At 44.7% G+C, this 20,442-nt stretch overlaps 1 protein-coding gene across 1 annotated transcript in view; it reads left to right on the plus strand.

The window, feature by feature from the left end:
- LOC306778818 (metal transporter CNNM4) overlaps positions 1-18,456 on the plus strand; it is a gene marked incomplete at its 5' end in the record, with an annotated part of 31,989 nt that extends 13,533 nt beyond the window's left edge. Inside the window, 5 exons of the mRNA XM_079270513.1 lie at positions 241-375; positions 2,428-2,597; positions 12,477-12,573; positions 17,316-17,494; positions 17,753-18,456. Of these exons, the coding sequence (XP_079126639.1) occupies positions 241-375; positions 2,428-2,597; positions 12,477-12,573; positions 17,316-17,494; positions 17,753-18,004 (833 nt within the window). The 3' untranslated portion in view covers positions 18,005-18,456. The remainder of the gene's footprint in view (positions 1-240; positions 376-2,427; positions 2,598-12,476; positions 12,574-17,315; positions 17,495-17,752) is intronic.
- Between the last annotated feature and the right edge of the window lie 1,986 nt (positions 18,457-20,442).

The following is a 20,442-nucleotide window of genomic DNA, read 5'->3' on the forward strand; positions in this document are numbered from 1 at the left end:
ACACGCAACAGATCTATTCGTAAAGAGGACGTTGTACAACCTAAAAGCAGCAGAGACCGATCAGACGTATAGAGAGTCACTGAATCAAGCTTATTGTGTCAGAGGATTCCAAACTGTTGAACGGTTATGTATTTATTTACTTGTATAAATAATGTTGAGGTCTTCAGACGTAACGTTTTTCTTTTTTGGTGTTTGTGTGTGTGTCTCTGTGTCTGTCTGTCTGTTTTTGTCACTTCTCAGCTGATAACCGCAACAGGAAAAAGGTGGTGCCCAATAAGAATAAGAGAGACTTCTCCGCCTTCAAAGGCGAGTGCGAATCAAAAGTGAAGATCTCTCCTCAGCTGCTGATGGCCGCCCATCGCTTCCTGGCTACAGGTGGGGAACAGACTGATGGCAACACACACACACACACACACACACACACACACACACAGTATATCATTATAACTTGTAAACCAACTGTACTTAAAGGTACTTGTACTTAACTTGCGTATTTCCGAAGGTTCCTAAGGTTTTGACTGCAGGTCTTTTACTTGTACTACGGTATTTTCTCAGCGTGGCAGTAGTACTTTTACTCGAGTAAAGGATCTGAATACTCCCTCCACCACTGAACATATGTCTTCGATATGGAGCCACAACATGAATATGATTCTGTCATCTCGCCCATCTGACAAGCAAAGCAGCTCCACAGAGGCCGGGGGGGAGGTTTACACGTGTTTGTTTACTTGGAAGGTCTATTTAGGATCCGAGCAGTCTGCCTGCTCACCGCCACAAGAAGACTGTGGACCTTCGCCAGCTGGACGCGACGCCTCGACACTGCTGCAAGTCACCGGAGAACGTGTTGCAATCCGCCCGTGAGCGGCTGTGCTCTGCCAGGAGCGTGTTAGCAGTAGCTGCTAGCATGACGTAGCTGTTCCTCCTCTCACAGGCGCTGTGGTGCGAGAGTCTCGTTCCTCTGCATGATGGGATAACGTCACTGTCTGCTGTTTCTGTTTCTTTTTTCCTCAGGATGATGACGGCTTCGTTTTTCTGTCCTGACTCATTACACAGGAATGGGATTTTTCCTTTTTTGGGTCCAGGAAGTTGCCGCTCTCCTGTTTCTGTTCCTTTTTGTTTCGTTGTTGTTGTTCACATTAACGATCTTTAACCAGCTCTTCTTATTGTGTCTGAACTCTGTGGATATCTGACGTGGGCTCTCTGGAGTATCACTGATCATTGAGAGTCTTTAAAGTTTTCATAATGCACACTTTAAATAGACACGTATCACTTTAATACCAGACATCTTTTAACTTACTCTCATACTGTTTGTTTGTCCTATTCTATTGTACTTTTTATTTGTAAATCTTTATACTTTTGTACTGTGTTTATTGTCATGCACCAATTACAAGTCAAAGTCCTGTTATGTGCAAACTAATGCTTATCTAATGCTTCATTAGATAAGATTTGAGCACATATGTGTTTTGCAACAGCAAGCCCCCGTCAGTCTGTATGATTTATATTTATCTGGAGCTTAAGAAAAAGAGACATTAAGAAACCAGGAAGATATCAAAATGTACGAGCTGTGAAAGTGATTTGGAAATCGTTGAGCCGTCCTGGAACATTTAATCCCAGCAGAAGCTCACAGTTGCTTTTTTTTAAATTAATTGTAAACCAGGTGAACTCGTTCGCTTAATCCGTAAACCAGAGTGAAAGCAGTTTGTTTGCCTTTTTCGATGATGAATTTGAACATTGGTCGTGCATGCCTCACTTCTCACTCTGCGCTGCAGAGGGTTTTGTTTGCAGGGTGTACCGTGTCTTTGTTCTCAGTCTGGGTGGGGTCCAAGGCACTTATTTATGGTCGGGCTCTGATTGCGACAGCCGGGCCTGCAACAGTTGAGACGTGCACGTAAACCAAACGCATGTCACCAGTCTAACAATATTGTTAGATTAATCTATGTCAGAGAGAGAGAGAGAGAGAGAGAGAGAGAGAGAGGTCAGCAATTATAAAGTATTATGATACGTCACAGAAAGCAAGCCAGGATATAATTCAATGTTTCTGTTCTTTTTAGTAGTTCATCATAAAGTCATGTACCGGTAATGTACATTCATGTCACCTAAAAACACACGATTCATGAATGTACTTTTGAGTTGTACTCGATACGTTGAATGCTTTGAATTAACTCGGGTTGTCAAAGCAAAGTGTACGTCTAGAAACATGTTGCGCTACAATCATCCTTTGTAGGACCGATGTACTTGGCGCTCCGGTTTACAGTATTTAATTGTCTTGTACTACAGACAAAGGCATGAATGACTCATTTGATAGACACTTGGATCAGTGAACAGCACTCGGCACAAAGAATGATGTTGGTGCATCTCCAGAAACGTCTTTCTTTTAATGTTTATGTTACGGTTTTTATTTACGCCCTTTTCGCCTCTCTCTTCTCGCAGAGGTGAGCTTGTTCAGCCCTTCTCAGATCTCAGACAAGGTGCTGCTGCGAATCCTGCGCCACCCCGACGTGATCCAGGAGATCAAGTTCAACGACGCCGACAAGCGCTCGCCCCATCACTACGTCTACCAGAGGGGCAAGCCCGTCGACTACTTCGCCCTCATCCTGCAGGTACGTGATGGAGCGCGACTTCTCTTCCTGTGCCTGCTCGCTGCTTCAGCGTGGGTGAATGCAAAACCAGGAGTTGAGCTCACACTGCTGTGTGATCTTCAGCAGCAGAGAGAGAGAGAGGTGTCGTTAAACCGACTGGTAGATTGAACCGCCCTCCCACACACTCATGCACTCCATCACACGTGGAGAGTGGGAGAATGTGTAGTTCAATTTAATCCGTCACGTTTCATAGTCTCTGTTTACGCAGTCAAATTTAAAGTCCGTAATTCGTTTGCGTCTTTCTTTGTTTTATCCAAGTATGCAAATATCAACTTTCATGGAAGTCGATTGTACCTTTTGCTGACAAAGCAATCTGCACACAAGGTCCATTTAGCAGCTGTTCTGGAGCTGTCAATCATGTCACATGATCTTCAGTTTGCTCGGTTTTCATTGAAATGGTTACTAATCGCTTTGACGACTTCTTTACGGCTGAGTTCGGGAACATAAGGTTTGTTTCGAGTAAAATAAATGGATTTTAACTTGATTATATGAGTAAAAGTCCGTGAAAAGTTGTGAAAGAAAGAGAAAAGAGTACATGATGTCCAAAATTCAGTTTCAAAAGAAACATAAGAGCAGTTTGTCAGACCCAACTGTGAACATGCTGTGACGTAATCTTGTAAAATTCAATCTTGAAAATCAAGTTTGAATAATAGACCAGTTGTAGACCTTTAACAGCCCTCTGACTCACCGTGATAAACGCACCCCGCCCTCTGAAAGTCATATTCAAGTGCATCGGCGGCGTTGATGATATAGTAGTTGAAACTTGATACTTAAGCCGCGGCTCTGAGCTGCAGCTTGTGACAGATGGCGGTAGGCGTCGTACCCAACGGGGGTCCCGGCTCCCGAAACTGTTGCTGAATGTTTTTAAAACATTCAGAATTCATTTGAGTCGCTGAACAAAAATATAATTATCTTCCGAGAGTGCCGTTAACTGTTGATAGGATAAAGGGAAGACTCAATACTCCCTCATCGCCTTGAAAGGGGCTAAATATGAAATTCAGAGCTCATCTGTTGCCTCCACATGGCAACAACTCAAAACTGTACTTAAAGATACTTGTATTTTACTGGAGTATTTCCTTTTTGTACTCCACTACATCTCAAAGACAAATATTTAACTTTTTACTCCACCACATTTATCTGACTGCTTTCGGTAACTTTCCATCCCCTTCCTGTCCAGTGAACACCACGTATCTCCAGATGTGTTCATGTTGATTGTTTGAGACGAACCGAAGGATGAAGTGTTCCTTCATATGTTGAGGGAACTCTCCTCCTCTTTAAGCGAAATAAAGTTCAAAATAAGCTGGAAAATGCATCGTCACGAAGCTGAAAACAGCTGTTTTTCTGAGCTCGTGAAGAGTCGACTCTTTAGAGATACGTGGTTGTCACAGGACAGCGACGCCACAAATATAAACATGATCTTGAATATGAATGCAAAAAACATGTCTGTGAATCACCGGCAATTATAAAGTATTATTATACCTGACCTTACGCACACATTCACACACTGCCTGGAGGTGTGTGTGGCTTCAGGCCGGGCCCCCTACTGGTTTGTTATGAGTGATTAACAGACCTGTTAATAACTCCTCAGGCCTCCGCAGGAGCTCCACACACACACACACACGCACATTTCATTGTTTTTTTTAACGGAATTGAAGTTCAGGCGATTAATAAAACGTAAAAACCGTGTGTGTGTGTGTGTGTGTGTGTGTGTGTGTGTGTGTGTGTGTGTGTGTGTGTGTGTGTGTGTGTGTGTGTGTGTGTGTGTGTGTGTGTGTGTGTGTGTGTGTGTGTGTGTGTGTGTGTGTGTGTGTGTGTGTGTGTGTGTGTGAGAGAGAGAGAGTTGCTATGAGAGCAGCAACCGTTTGGAAGTCACGGCTGATCCAAAGTCGATCAACTCCAGAAGGAGATTAGCCGGCAACTTTAAGGGTTTTAGGAGTCAGAGTTGGTGGAGTGCCAACAAGCTGTGGGAGGTTCACATTCCACCTAAAATCTTCTCAACCACCTCCTCCAGACTGCAGTTTGTAGTTCTGCCCTTTATGGAGCATGCTGAAAGACGTAAACTTGTTCACACGCTGTTTGTGGCGCAATCAGGCTCAATATCTGGTTCCCCAAATATTAACCTTTCGTTGACATAACTTCTCTTAAAGATTTACAGGGATTTTCACCCTGGATTATTAGATAAGTGTCATTTCAGCCTGTTCTTTCTGTTATAGAGAAACAAATCAATCAAGCAGATGAATCTGTAATGAAAGTGATTGTTTCTTGCAGCTCTGGTTGTTACTGTGCCTCTTGTTTTCAGTCCTGAGCTCAGGCTGTATATGAGAAGTGGACGGAGTTGTCGTGACGTCACCCATTGGTTGGTGGATTGCGGTTTTGAAGCCTTGAGTTTAGCATTTTGGTCGTCGCCATCTTGTTTTTTTTGCAACCAGAGAACTAAAATCACCATATTTGGACGACGGATTAGTGACGGGGTGTTCAGCTCTGGTAGCGGCCTGTCAATCACCGGGTAGCCCCGCCCTAAAGCATCCCCTGCTTTATGGTCTGTTTGACTCTAAATGGACCATAATGTACTAAATGAACATCATGCTGTATTGAAGAATACTTGAAACTAGAGATTGAGACATAAACTCATGTTTACAATGTTTACTGACGGAATAAATCAAGAGAGAAGTAGAGTCATTTTCTCATAGACTTCTATACAACCAGAGGAGTCGCCCCCTGCTGTTCAGGAGAGAGAATGCAAGTCTGACACATGTTGCGTGACAGTTCAACATGTTTGTCTCATGTCTCGATAAGAACCCTGGTAGCTTTTACATAAAAGTCGTGTATAAGCGAGACGGGAAGACTACGTGCTCGTTCTACTGCCTTCTAAGACCACCGTGGTAAATGTGTTACCTCGCCCATCAAAGTGCACAGAATCACTTTAATAAACTTGTACACGTTGTGAAAGAGTCTTTTAAAAAACGAATTATCCTCACAGTGCAAAAGAAGTAAAAAAAAAAAATCACACAACCACAGAAATAATCCGACCAGCGCGCTCTCGCTATGATGAATAAATGAATATCCAGCGAAGCGCTTTACATAAAGGATGTGAGGGAACAAGAATTAAAGTCCTGTTATTCACTGCCTTTACACTGTCTGATACTTTACAAAATGATGAAACTGATGTGGAGATGACGGACATTGAGTCATGCTTCAGCATTAAAATCCATCAGTGATGCGGCCAGAGAAAGAGTCTTATCTTCCTCGCTATCATAACGTTTTAAATATGTCATGGCTGAAAAGCTGTAAGGAGCAGTAAAAGGAACAGTTCACCCAAAAACCATATAAATCGCACCGAGTACAAGGCTCCCGAAAATGTTTTCTATCGAAAGGAGAGCGGAGCGCCCGAAACGATGAAAGCAGGCTTCAACGAAAGACGGCCGAAAAGTCTATAAAAGATAAAATGTCTGCACTTTAACAGATGGAGTCTAAAAAGAGTAAAGGCACGAGGGAGAGGGGACCTTGGACAGACAGACAGAGAGTGAGTGATGGGAGGAGAGCTGTGTCCTAAAGGAGATGCTCTCCATTAATTGATCCCCATTATACAAGATGTTAATGGAAGGAGGAAACTACACTCGTCAGCTCACGTGAGCCAGAACCCACTTGAGCATCTCTACCTCCGTCCACACACAGCCTCCTGCATCCTCTCTGTGTACATGTTCACCTGCGCTCCAATCCCCACAAAGGTTGGGCAAACTACGCCTCATCGTCCTCATCTCACTCTTTCACACGCATTCGGTTCCCACGCGGCGGTTATGTCATCGTCCCTAAAACAGTCATTAGCCGGCTCCAGTAATCCGGGGGTATCATTTAGACTCCCCCGTCCCGTCATTGCTCGTTCTCTGTGAGACTTTCGAGGTGGGAGGCCGGATGTTTGTCGGGGATGTTGTGGTGGGACCCCACATGTGGAATAATCCGCTGAGACCTTTTTTTTTGGAGAGGGTGGCATTTAGTGTGAGCATGCCAGCGAGGGAGAGATGCTGTCTGAGCCCGTAGTTCTTGATAGTCAGTGTGACTCTGCAGATAAATCCTCCGGGTTTTAGTTGCATTCTAACAGTAGTAGGTGGACCGATATCCTGTCTTTGCTCAGTGTTTTGCTTTCTGTCAAGTGTCTCAGATTATGTTTAATTCAGGTAAAACAAGGTGAAGTTTAAGACGCAACATCCAGGTAGAACCACTCTCTCTTTTAAAGAGGCCTAACCCTGATTGCTGGATCGATGCTCCCTGAGGATAGAAGAAGTATTTTCATGAGATTCCGTGCTGATGAATATTTTATTCCGGTAATTACAGATAGACTGCAGACTTCTCATTAAGTATTCATTTTGAGTTTCTCTGAAGAGTCTTGGACCAGCCAGTGTGTAGGAATTGGTTTGTGTGTGCTGCTCATATTTGTCCTGTACAACACAATTATACCCCCACATTCCAGGAGTGTTTTTTTTGGAAACAGAGGAAGAGGTGAAACAGACCGAGGTGGACCAGTGGAGATGCAGAGAGTGTTTGAATTACATTTTTTTAACAGTTTATTTATTAATAGTCTTTTTTTTTTCATTTCCCACGAGACACAAACGCTTTGCTGTTGCTGAGGTGAATGACTGTAGCAGGAACTCCTGACTGTGTATGTGTTTGTTTGCATTATGTACGTCTGATGTCATGAGAACTAAAACCCTCAGCTAGTCCTTGTTCCACTCCTTTTATAGTGTGTGTGTGTGTGTGTGTGTTTGCGTGTGTGTGTTTGCGTGTCCTCCTGGTAGTAATCTTCCCTGTCAGCAGTTTGTTTACGGCCAGCGTGATTCATGCGTCTATAAAGATGCTCCGTTACTCTCGCAGGACGGAGTCCGTCTCCTCGGCCACAGTCGGCTCGCTGTTGTGCTCTCAGCTTCTGGAAGTTTGAGAACGTGGTCATTTGGAGGATCACGTCTGAAGTTCAGCCCGCATATTAAATGAGTAGTTGCTTTGTCATGAACCAGAAAAACCTTTGGGATGCTCGGAGGATATAGAAATAGAACAGCAGTAGAATGGGCGTTAAGATGTTTTCTGTGTTCATTTACTGAGTACAAAAGAAAATGCTGGTTCGTTCTTATGGCGACAACCCACATCAGTGACGAGAGGCTGGCTAGTTAGCTTGTTAGCTTGTCCTCCAGCACCTTGGGGAGTGAGACTTTTTTTTTTTAGCTAGCTATCTTGCTAATTCCACCATGCTGTAATGCTACACCTGTGACCTGTAAGTCAGTTAAGTTCATACAGAAGCTAGCCCGCTGCTACGGTCACAAAGGCAACACGTAAAAATGGCTGCAGTTCTGACCATCCAGCTACGTTGATTTGTTTCTATGCAGGGGTCTTATCAGCTTTCACAATTCCACTGTTTTGTGGCAATTTTCTTTTATTTGTATGTTGCTGTAAGTTTCCTGGTTGACAGTCATTCACCATTTCATTTTGTGTTGGTTTTGGCGGTCCCTGTGGACAAAAGCGGTAGTGCTTCCGAGCACCAGAGTCCCTTTAGAAAACTTGTCACTGCAGCAGGGTCTGACGATCTGCTCCTCTCGGTCCTGGTTCTGGTTCTCCCGTGCCTCCCTTCCCCCCCCAGCGGGCCCAGCAGTACGGCCTGGTCGGCTTCCAGCAGGCAAAGCTCTGCTCCTGGAGGAGGAGACGCTGCCGCCAAGCGCTGAGCTCTGCTCTCCTCCGCCAGATAAAAGAAAACCCCCAAACGTTTCGACAGATATGACGAGATGAAACTGAGTAAGAAGCCGGAGGTGAACAGTTGATCGATTATCAACGTGATTACTGATTATTAAGCTTCTGTTTGTGGTCGATGTTTGAGACTCTGTTGTTGCATTCCAGGATAATTATGTCGCAACATATTTGTGAGCAACTCTTCCTGTTGTGGACAAGAGCTGGAAAAATGTCAGTCCTTTGAGAATAAGAAATATTCCTGGACCTAAAAGGTCCAGGAATAGATTGCTGTACGTTGACACTGTTACATCTAACTTCAGAAATAAGTGTGTGTGTGCGTGCGTGTCACTCAGCATACATGACCTCTTTGTACAAATTGTTCAGTTTGACACCAACCATTAACTGAAGTCAGCGGTACATTTTGTGACAAACACATGGTCACCAACCACTAAACACTGAGGTCTTTGGCTCACACACAACCACACACACACACACACACACACGCCCACAATCTCACACACACACACACACACACACACACAACCACACTGTCTGGAGGTGTGTGTGGTTTCAGGCGGGCCCCCTACTGGTTTGTTATAAGTTAACAGACCTGTTAATATCTCCTCAGACCTCTGCAGGAACTTGTCTCACACACACACACACACACACACACACACACACACACACACACACACACACACACAATGAGCAGTATGGCTTCATATGGCCTATAGTTTTCAGTATTTTTCAGTCACTTTTAACACACAGGGCGGCCCCGTTCCAATACTCGGTGTCTGTTAGAGGCCCAGTTTCTTTCCTGGTCGACGCTTCCTTGTTCAGAAACGCGTCGTCTGCCTTTCAATACTTTTACAAACTTCACTCTCTAATTAACTGTCTTCAAGGCCCGACTTCAAAACTGTGACTTACTGTACTTTCAAGATCCTGTTTTAAAACATACAGATATTTCCCATTGTTTATGGGACATAATGTCAACCTAACAATGGCAAAAACTACAGAAAATAAGACTACATTTGTTATAAACTTGACTTAAGTATTTTCATCTGTCATTCCTCCTCCGACATTTCACTTTTCTGACTTCCAGGCCTCATTTCAACAATTAGAACCGTCCTGTAATACGTTCACTGGTTCCCATCAGGCCTCAACATGACTTCATGACATCGGTGAAATAGAAAAACTCCTCAGTCGAGTATGACGGTGGATAAGAGTATACGACATGAGACCGCAGCACCCTGATGTGTGTCGGTTTGACTGTTTGAGACTTCAGATCACGTTGTTTGATGAGTCATAACGCTACTTGAACTTTGGCCAAGACCCACCAGGTCTCTGCACATGTTTCAGCAAAAACACACAACCAGAGTCTCGCACTCCTGTTGAACTTTAAGAAATATTCATGACTGAATAAGCAACAGTCAAAGGTGTACCCAATCGCGCTTAGTAAGAAGTTGACTTTTAAGGAATCAAAATCAGGAATCTGTTCACAATGAACAGAAACGAAGTGCTTCTGCAGCTCGTTCCCTCCTCGAGGCTGCAGCTTTAATTCAGGAAGTAGGTTTTAGTTGTTCGATGTTGTCGACTGAGACTTCAAAAGGCCGTCAATTCAAGTTCTGACACAAAGATGCCAAACGCCTGTGACCAGGGTTGCTTCTCTGGCCCTTGTCTTTTTTTGGTTGGTGCGGTATATTTGTCCAAGTGCTGGCGAGCTGCTCTGTCAGTTTGTCTGGGAAAACGGGTTCTACACCTCTCACTGCTGTCCTCCGCCTCCCCCCCGTTTCTATTCTCTCTCCTCCCTCCCTCCCCCGTGCCCCCTTGTAAATTCAACACCAGCAGTCGCCGGCCTCCTGGCTGCTCGTGAGGCGTGCACGAGTGCCGTTTTTTTGAGTGTGTGCACGCGTTGCAGGTTAAGTATTTGACCCACGGCGCACGCTCTCATACACACACACACACACACACACACAGGGTCGACCATATGTTGAGAGGTGATTAGCGTCTTTCCAAATCTGCAGAAAAGCTGCCGACGAGGAGGTTTAACTTTTTGCATGAAGTGTCGAATGAAGAAGTCACGCTGCTGTGAACCGTACACACTTGGAGTAGTCACAGACGTATAGTTCCTGCAGACACTGCTGCTCGTTGATTTCATTCATTACTTTCTTTAGTTCCCGTCTGCCTTTCCATTAAGGCAGAAAAGCCAGAAGAGGTTTGCTGTGAATGCCTTCTCCTGTTTCAGCTGCAGGTTGTCCTTGAGCAAGGCATTTGACCTGTGCTCACTCAGCGGCCTGTGGCAGCTGTGAGCAGGTGTTAATGTCATTTGTTAACTGTCAACTGGATGAATTTGGACCGCTGCGTTGCAGCAAAGGCTCGAGGAGTTTGCCTTTTTAAGAATAAAGATGGGAAATGAGTATCTCTGCACACGTTGACGGGAGGATTGTGGATAAAGAGCCAGTGTGTGTAGACTAAGAACAAGCCCTGAAGGTTTGACAATGCACACTTTTTTAACCTGGGCACACATGACTGGACACACACACACACACACACACACACACACACTAACCTCCAAAACATCTCATTTTAGGGGCAGTGCTACATGATTATCAGTCATTTATTCAGCAGCGACGTCAAACATTTATTGGTTCCAGCAGCTTCCCCATGAATTAGATTATTTGTCACGTTGAGCAGGATGAAGCGGTGAAACGGTCGACCTGTGCTTCTCAAGCCTGCAGTCGTCGGCGTGGCTGTAGATCGGAGCGCCGTTCTGATCTGGTCGGCGTCGGCTGTGAAGCGCTGGCTGGAGATGTGAGCTTAATTCAGCACAGCGTCTGTGATGGGAGCAGCCTACTTTGTAACTTCAGTGACAGATCCCCCCCCCCCCCTTCTCCCCCGCCTCCCCCTGTAATACCCAAGCCTGGTTTCTAAACTGGCACGCACCGTAAAATAGCAGGAGGGGATGCTTATATCAGATCGTTTATGTTTGTAAATCTCTCGGCCCTACCGGTTCATTCCACGAGGTCTTAAACAGAAACGTACACAGAACTTAAAGGTGCCTCGTGTGAGCAAATACAACCTTGCGTGCTTCATAAATTCTTCATTTCTACCTTTTAACTTCACTGGAAACCCTTTAAATGTAGACATCATCGGGCATGTGTCCTGTGTCTGCTTCTTGTTCTTTTCTTTGACGACATATGAATGAAGAATTGACCTAAATTGTGATTTTATGGCTGCACTGCACACATTCTGCATTATTTTAACGTCACGTCCCTGCAGTCCACCCTGACATATTTGCATATATTTAGAAACCTTAAAATCCTGAATTTAAAAGTGCAAGGATCAAGCTTTGTAAAAAGATCTTAAACTGACTTTCCTAAAACAGGGAGCTCCGTGCACCGTGTTGTTTGTCCTTTTCTCTTCCGGTCTCTATTTTATTTCACCACCTGTTCTGCTGTCATCAGCCCACTCCCTGCTGTGTGTTAGTGTGGGGGGGTGGGGGGATAGAGGGAAGGAGGGAGGACCGCGTGGATTAACTGTGCCGTGTTGTTGCTGCAGTTCACACATTCCAGCAGGCCGATTCAGGCCGACTCACTGTACTAACACAGAGGCCTCCTTCACCCCCTCCATGTCCTCTCGCCTCCCTCTCTGACTCTCTAACTTCTCCATCCCTCTGCTCTTTGATTTGACAAAGAACCTCTGGTAGCTCCGCCTCCTCTCCTCATCTGCATCACGTCATCCCTCCATCAAATCTCTTCTTTTTTTTAAATGTGGGACTCCTGAGTGTCTGATGCTGTCTCATCGAGGCCAAAGTCAACATGCTTCCTCCCACAAACGACGGCGAGCCTCTCCAGCACACAATCACCAATAAATACTGTACGCCTCCCTGTTTTGACCCGTGATTGTACCGCCCTCTAGAGGCCAAACTGTGTCGTGTCATACCAGCTGAAAATCGTCAGGGTTACAAGGCAGTATCAAAAAAAATCAGTTTTACTTCTATGTGTCCAAAGCATCATCGACACAACTACTAACTAATTATGAGTCAGAGATGAGTAGTTCCCTCTGAGAGTTCCTTCATGGCGTCGTCACAGCGTTCATGTTCGTGTTTGTTGTTTTGTTTGTTCTCAGGGACGAGTGGAGGTCGAGGCCGGCAACGAGAACATGAAGTTTGAGACCGGACCGTTCTCCTTCTATGGTGTCATGGCCATCAGCGGTCCCACACTAGGTGAGTCCTAAACCCTCCTCTCCTCATCCCTCCTCTCCTCTCCTCTGAATTTGCTCTGTTAATTAACCTACAAAGGTTAAATGAGTGTTGTCAGTGTAATGTCTGTGGTTTAAATACCTCTACTGCCACCTAGTGGATTATTGTTAGAGTACAATGCTGCTGTCCTGAATGTTCACTTAGTTCAATTACAAAGACGAAAGCATTTGTAGGAACCAGATTTATTTCTTATTTTAGGAACATTTGTACTCTTGTGTATTCTGGGGAATGAATAATGGATAATCATGAATTAACATTGTAGGGAACGACCGAATTCACGGGGCCCCTTTAAGGAAAGGGGCGTAACCCTGGTGACAGGGGGGGTTAAAGGGTGGGGGGGTGCAGGAACATTATGTTCTTCATCTCCTGTTGTGAAATGTGGATATTAATGTTGAAGTCTAACTCGTTCATTTTGTTCATTTATTTTATTTTATTGATTTATTTGACAGACTGCTCATTGATCAGCAGTCGGCCTCAGAGGCTCATTTAAAAAAAGAGCCGTAGTGTCTTTATTTCGGACATCTTTCTTTGACACCATGTGATCAGCGTTCACCTAAACATGGCGCATCTGATCCACGAAGCTTAGAACACACGTAAGGGTTCATCTGTGATTACACCAGATTTAACTACAGACACACACTTCTCTGACACACTTCACTCAAACAACTCAACAGTCATCGAATTTAAAAAGTCTCATCAGGAGAGATTCTTACTATGATGTCAAAACCAGAGCTTTTCTACTTTTATTTAGGAAGAGAAGAAGACTTCACTGAGGGATTCAAGTGCTTGAAATGGATTTTTCTTATTTATTCATGATGTTTGATGACGTTTGAACTCATTCTCTCCTCTCGTTCTGTCTCTTCCACACACTTTCTTAAAATACAAGAAGTCAGTCTAATCCGTTTTTCCTCCGGTTTGTGTTTGTCAGCTTGTCTGTCTGCTTCTCTTTGAACAGTTGATTATATCCTGAGTTATTGTGTCCTCATGCCGCCCCGACAGACACACGAGCGTATGAAATATTTTGTCCGTCTCGTGTCTTTCCTTTCTTTCTATTCTCGTTTTCATCTCAACCCTCGACAGCTCGCTCTTTCAGGTGCTTCAGGTGAAGAGCGAGATCCGTGAAGCAGCATTTTATTATTTTCCAACCTTCCTTCCTTCCTTCCTTCCTTCCCTTCCCTCCTTCTCACCAGCGTCCGCCTCATTCACCCTTTTCATCAAACTCCTGATCGATCAAACCGTCCGATGGCCAGTGTCCGGTGTTATCTGTGATCTTCCTGTTGGAGAATTTCTCCATGCATGTTTTCTGCATGTGAAGCAGATCTGTCCCTCTGTCTCACTCACTCTCCCCCCTTCATCCCCCTCCTCCCTCTGTGCCATCGATCACCTCCTCCCTCCCTCCCTCCCTCCTTCTCTCCTCTCAGTGGCTGCACCCCGTCCTCGCCACCTCCCCTTTAAGAGGTTTTCTCTGTTTTCTCGGTTGCCAGGTAAACTCCGGCATGTCTGGGTCCTTTTAGGACGGGGGGGTGGTAGTAGAGTGGGTGGGCATGCCTGGCTCTTGATTCACCAGGCGTGGCTTTGACATTTTAGTTGCCTTAGAAATGAATTATGCAGAGCAGGTGAGCAGTGAGGAGTCCATTTATTTTTAGCAAACAGGTGTAGGTCAGCGTTCATGTTTCCGTTTGTCAGGAAGAGGTTTGTCTGCCGACTCCAGCAGAAAGTAGAGTGATGAGTTTTGGTTTCTACCTTTTGAAAAATCTATTTAATGTAATTGGTTAACTTTGTCCAGCAGCAGAGAGAACTCACAAAGTTATCACACTCGTGTACAAATTTGAACTGCAACGGTTCTGAAGGCGACACGACAGTTTCAGCGACAAAGTCGATCAAAGAGCTCATCTGACAAATCGTCGGCGCAGTTCGGGGACAGAAAATGATCAGAAGCCACCTCTGAGATCAAATGCAGGAGGACAGGACATCACCAGACACCCAGATGGGACCTGAAGCCCCTCGAGGGGTCAAGCTGCTTGTTTTCAGTATTTAGGTGTTCACTTTAACACAAAGAATGAAGGAGAGAACGTGGAGCTGTGGTTGGTTATTGGTGTCCTGTCCCTCACTGTCATGGTGGAGTATGAACCTAGTATTCAAAGCATTGATTGCTGGAATAGACTGTAGTCTTTTAGAGAACAACAAATAAACATTTCCTGTTAATCACAAACGCCCAGTTCCAAATGCAATCCCACCCCCTCCTCCAGCCTGGTATTTATGAATGAAAACGTTAAGACTCTCCATTGTAGGATGTGGGATGAATGTAGGACTGCTGTTTGGAATTGGGTCCACTTTGATTTTTAAAAAAAACACTAACAAGTTAAACGTTTTAAAACCTTCACTGACGTCTTGAAGATCCAGTCGGTCTCTTTTCTACGTAAAATGCAGATGATGATTTGGTGTATTTTCTTAAATGTAAAACAGTGTATTTATAAGCTGAAATATGTTCTCGTGTTAGTTTCACAGGAACGTGTATCTCATTGTGTTAGTATTCAACTTTATTTACTTTTTAAGCTTTTTCACAAAGTAAACAACTCTAAACTTTCTGCTTCCAGAGTGACGTAAACGGCAAATTGCACAAATATTTATATGTAGTCTGGACCATTAATCTTATTGAAGTTTACACGGCATAAACAGAACTCTGTGGCCCCGTCACGTGAGGGCTGATCTTTGAGTGTTACGTCAGGTTGTAGATGTGAGTGAAGGAAAAGTTGCCGACTGTGATCTCAAGACTGACATGTAATAAATAGTCGTGACTCAGTGAAATCTAACCACTAACTAGAACATTAGCCGTAGACATCCACCATTAACGAGCGTAATTCATTGAAAGCTAACCCAGTTGACGTGTCCAGGTAAAACCGTTTCCTACGACTCACTGAGGCCCCCTGCTGGAAGACTCACACCCACCGGTAATAACACACAGCAGCGGGTAACGAGCATGTGTGTGTGTGTGTGTGTGTGTGTGTGGGTGAAACAAGCATGTCAAAATAAAAAGCTACACTGTGGATGACACACGATGAATGTTAGTCACCGTGGTTTCAGTGCGTCGGAGCAGAGGTGGAAAATAACCGGCGCGCTAAAGGAAGTCCTTTCAGTGATTAGGTGTTGACCGTTAATAACTATGACTAAGAGTTGTGCAGTAAACAGCTTCTGGAAGTGGTGACACCTGTTCTGATTTGACTGAAGTTTGAACTGTAATTAAGTTCAGTATTTTCTCTTTAAACGTATCCACAAAAACAATTCGAATTCATTTTCATATTTGGCTCTTATTGTTACGTTTTCAGTTGCTGATCCATTGAGCCAGCAGCTGTTTGGATGATTGGTTGTTAGTTCGAGGCTTCTTAAACGAGAGCATGTTCTGCTTGTTTCACGTCGTTGAAAGTTGAGTCTCTCTGCGGTTTGGACTGTTGGTCTGACACCATGAGGGATTTGAATATGTCACCACGTTGGGCATGTCTTTGAGTTATTGTCAGCAGCATATGTTTGACATTTTACAAACCAAACGGGAATAATAGGATGAATTGACAATGACAAGGAAAGTCGCTCCGCAGCGCCTTGTTTCCTACTGGGTTTGACCAACAGGACAAAAGTCTTTATACTGTATATAACACATAACACAGTTCATTGTACTAGCTGTCAGGTTTACGCTCATCTCTGTACACTTACTTATATGGTTTATAACACACGATAATGTAGCTGTAAGGAGATACAATGACACGTTAAAGTGAACTCTTTAACGGTAACGTCTCCTGTTAAGACTTGTTTTGTGTTTATTTCATATAAGAAGGGACGATGCACATTAATTAACATCAGCCAGCACACAGGCTGACAAATAAGCACAAGGCCAGCCTCCACTTACGGGTTCATGGAGTTACATTTCTTTATAAATACATTAATAAACCGTTAAACTGCTGACATGAACATGACATTAACGGTTTATAACTACCGTATATTAGCTGTAAGCAGATAAGTGTTACCTTTTCATTCATTTACATTAGTGCGGATTAGTTTGGTCTCTGTAAATAGTATTATTATAATAGTGATAAAGAGTACAGACTAGACCCGCTGCTGGTGAAACTACGCATTTAAAGTCTCCAGGCTCGCATGTTTGCGCTGGCCGACACTCAGCGGAAGCATAAATGTGAGTAGATAACGTTTGCTTCGTGTAAAGGCGTCCTCGAGTCACTGCTTGTTGGAAAGTTGTGTGTGCGTCACATGGCTTTAGTGTGACTGAGGCACTCGTGAAACAAACACAACGGTACGTACAGCACAGCCGGTCATGAGGTTGTTTGTTTTAAGCCCCCTCCGTCTCTTTTGCGCTCACAGAATTCATCCCCTCAGATCTTATTTTGTTTTCATCCAACCACGTGTGTCACTGATTAGTCATTCGCATCATTCATATTAACCTGCATTTGAACTTCCACTGCATCCTGTTCTCTGGAGGTCCTCCATTGATCTGCTTCATGGAGCCTTTAACATCACGAATGGCTTTGAAGCGGTAGAATAAAGCTCACGCTCACGTAAAGAGACAAGCTTTCTGTCGCGATCGACCATATTCTTTATGCATTTATGCGGGACGACCTCATAGATCCTCTATCCCACAATTCTGTCCCTCTGAAGCTGTTGATAACCTTTTATTTGTGTGTGTGTGTGTGTGTGTGCAGAGTTTCGTACGCTGTCCCACCACGGCGACTTGAACCGCACGGCGTCTCTGAGCGGCGGCGACCGGACGGACTCGCTCTCCGTCAGCGGCAGCAACAGCCAGCTCAACAGCAGCATCCCGGCGCAGCACTACACGCCCGACTTCTACGTCCGAGCGCTCACCGACCTGCAGTTCGTCAAGGTTGGTTGGAAGTTTGAATCTTCTAGAATAGGAAGTTGTTCTGCTCTCTCGCCGTCTCGTCTCGGCGTTGCTTTCCTCCTGCAACTGTCCTGATAAAGTCGGTCCTTTACCAGGAACACTTCCTCTACCAGCATGTATAGTGTTCACCTCAACATGAGGTTTACCTGCTTCGTCTTTTAAATGCTGCTAACGAGTTACAAATCATCAAATCAGTGCGTACTGGCACAAGTTTATCGTATGTTTTAATGTTTCCTTCAGATCACGCGGTCCCAGTACCAGAACGGCCTGATGGCGTCCCGTCTGGACAGCACGCCCCAGTCCCCAGAGAGCGGCCACAACGCGCTGTGCCTGGATCAAACCACTCCGCCCGCCAACACCACCATCACGGACCTGGGAGGCGACTCCACCCCGACGGAGAACGGGCCGGACGAGACGACGCTCCTCCTCCTCAACGAGCAGAACTCACCGCACACAGCCAACCACCACAGCCAGCTGGAAAACAGCATCTGACCGCCGCCGCCGCCGCCCTCCACCGTTTGCACGCATGCACTACTACGCTCGAATGTATGCTGAGGAGGGGAGCGGTGTTTATGTGTGTGTGTGAGTAGGAATGCAGACACACTGACGTAAAGAGACAAGCCATGTGCATGCATATTGTGTAAATATGCAAAGGATTAAACACACTTTTTATTGTGGGAACATTTCCATCGTAAATACTCTCCACAAAAACCCAACACTCAGTGTGTGTGTGTGTGTGTGTGTGTGTGTGTGTGTGCGCGCGTGTGTGTGCGTGTGTGCGTGCACATGCTCCTAAATGTATGAACTGATCTGAAGGACCTGCTTGTCTGGACCAGGAAGCTCCTCCCTCTCTCGCCAATCTACGTCATTCACCTCGCCGACCTGAGCGTGTGTGTGTGTGTGTGTGTGTGTGTTGCTTCCCAATCACTGTCCCTAATCAGAGACTCAGGGAGATTCCGCCCTCTCCCCCCCCCCCCCCCCCCCCCCCCCCTCGCCGACGTACGTACACACGCGTGAAGCAAACCCACCGCCGCATGTGTAGCAAGCTGCATCCCTCTCCTCACCATCCGTACAGCTAGAAGACAAAGACGACCCGAGCATGTCAGCGCAGTTCAAAGAGAGTAATATATGTTCCGGAGACATTCATAGTGAGATATTTATTGGTGAGTCGTGTGCGAGACCTTTCTGTTTTTGGGTGGGGCTGTGGGTTGTGTTTGTTTTCCCCCTTCTTGTTTCCTGGATAGAAACAGTGAGTAGCCGAGAGCCTTCGTCCCAGAGTTGTTCAAAGAGACTTAGCAGCGATAGACGTGATTAAGACAATCAATATGGTTAATGACAAATGTGTTGAATTAAATGTGTTGGCTTCGTTAACTGTGCTCTCAAACAGCCTCCTCTCTGGCAAGTGCTTCGTTCTAGTTTCGCCGATGACGGGTCCAGGACGGTTAGGTCGTGTAGGAATCCGTTTATTTCATTTTTTTACAAAGATTGAAGATGTTTCAGAGCACTAACTTGTCGAGTCGTTTCCTAGGGTGGGTTGTCTCTGTGTGTGTGTGTGTGTGTGTGGTGTGTGAGAGACCAAAATGGCCATCACCAGACTTGGTGGGAACAGAAACCAAAAGAGGGAAGCTTGAACACATTCTGACTAGAAAATACTTTAAGAAATCAGAGACTTTATTTATTGAGTTCGATGTGCGTGTAAATATACTATTGTCAATGGGGGGGGGGATGAGAAATGTGATTTTTATTTTGCCTCATTGTGAGATTTTACATGTTTTAAATGTTCCTTCAGTGCTTATGTTTGGGTTTTCTTAATTCTTTTGTGGGTCTGATTCGGGGGATGGGAAACCGTAACATTCATTGTTTCGCATTTTTGTCGCCAAACGCAGCGCTCAGCCCCGACATCGGCCACATGTCGCCCGCTTGATGGGAAGCAATCGTGTATTTTTTGATCATGACAATGGATTTTTTTTTTTTCCACAGAACTGTACACACTCATAAACCACTGTACAGTTTCAAAGATGTGTTGTTGTTGTTGTGATATTCAACATGAAAAGTGAATCAGTCATCCAGGTTTTTGTTTTTAAAACCAAAGAGCGTCGTTATTCCTGCGAAGATGTCCGGCGATTGATTTACAACTACATGTACCAGAATGCAATGCAGGAACTGGAAACGTTTTTGTTTTTTCCTCTCATCTTTGATGCTCTGCTGTCAGAGTTTTTCTTCTTCTTCCACTTGAATACACACGTAAATCCAACGAGTTCTCTTCTGCTCTCCTAAACGTTGTGAAAAGGGATTCTGGGAAATGTAGGACATCAGGAGGAGGAGTAGACGATGCACACTGAAAGGAAGTGGATTCACCAAAGAACTTTTCAGACGCAGATCATCAGAAACTGAAGATTTTTCAGAGGCTCAATCAACAGATTTCAAATCCCTAAATTCATCTTCCGTCAATGAACAAACGAGTAACATAAAACCACTGAAGCGCTCGTCTTCTTCCCTCTTCTCTCCTGCAGCTGATGTTTTTAATTACTCAGAATCGCGCTTTTACTTCCAGTTTCCACGTGGATCTGAAACAAAAAGCTCGAGACAAAAGGATGATTTCATTTTGGTTTTCAAATTCTTGGTATTTTGAAGTTTTCATACTTGGCAAAAGCTCAAATGTCACAAGGTTTGTTTGTGTTTTTTCTTTTGTTTTTTTAAACCCATTTGAGTCATTTTCAGGCTAATCAGCTGCTGCAGCATATCAACACATTTATTTTTCAAAAACCCATTTACGTTGTGGTTCTGCCTTTCAAATGGACACACGAGCAGCATCTGAAGCACGCAGAAGGTTTCCTGAAGTGGCCGACAGACGGCTGACTTATTTCTGTCCTTTTGTGTGTTTTGACTGTGAGACGACTTTCTGCCAAAGACACGAGCAGCGATAATCT

This window comes from Melanostigma gelatinosum (genome assembly GCF_949748355.1).
Source record: "Melanostigma gelatinosum genome assembly, chromosome: 6".
Taxonomy (NCBI): domain Eukaryota; kingdom Metazoa; phylum Chordata; class Actinopteri; order Perciformes; family Zoarcidae; genus Melanostigma; species Melanostigma gelatinosum.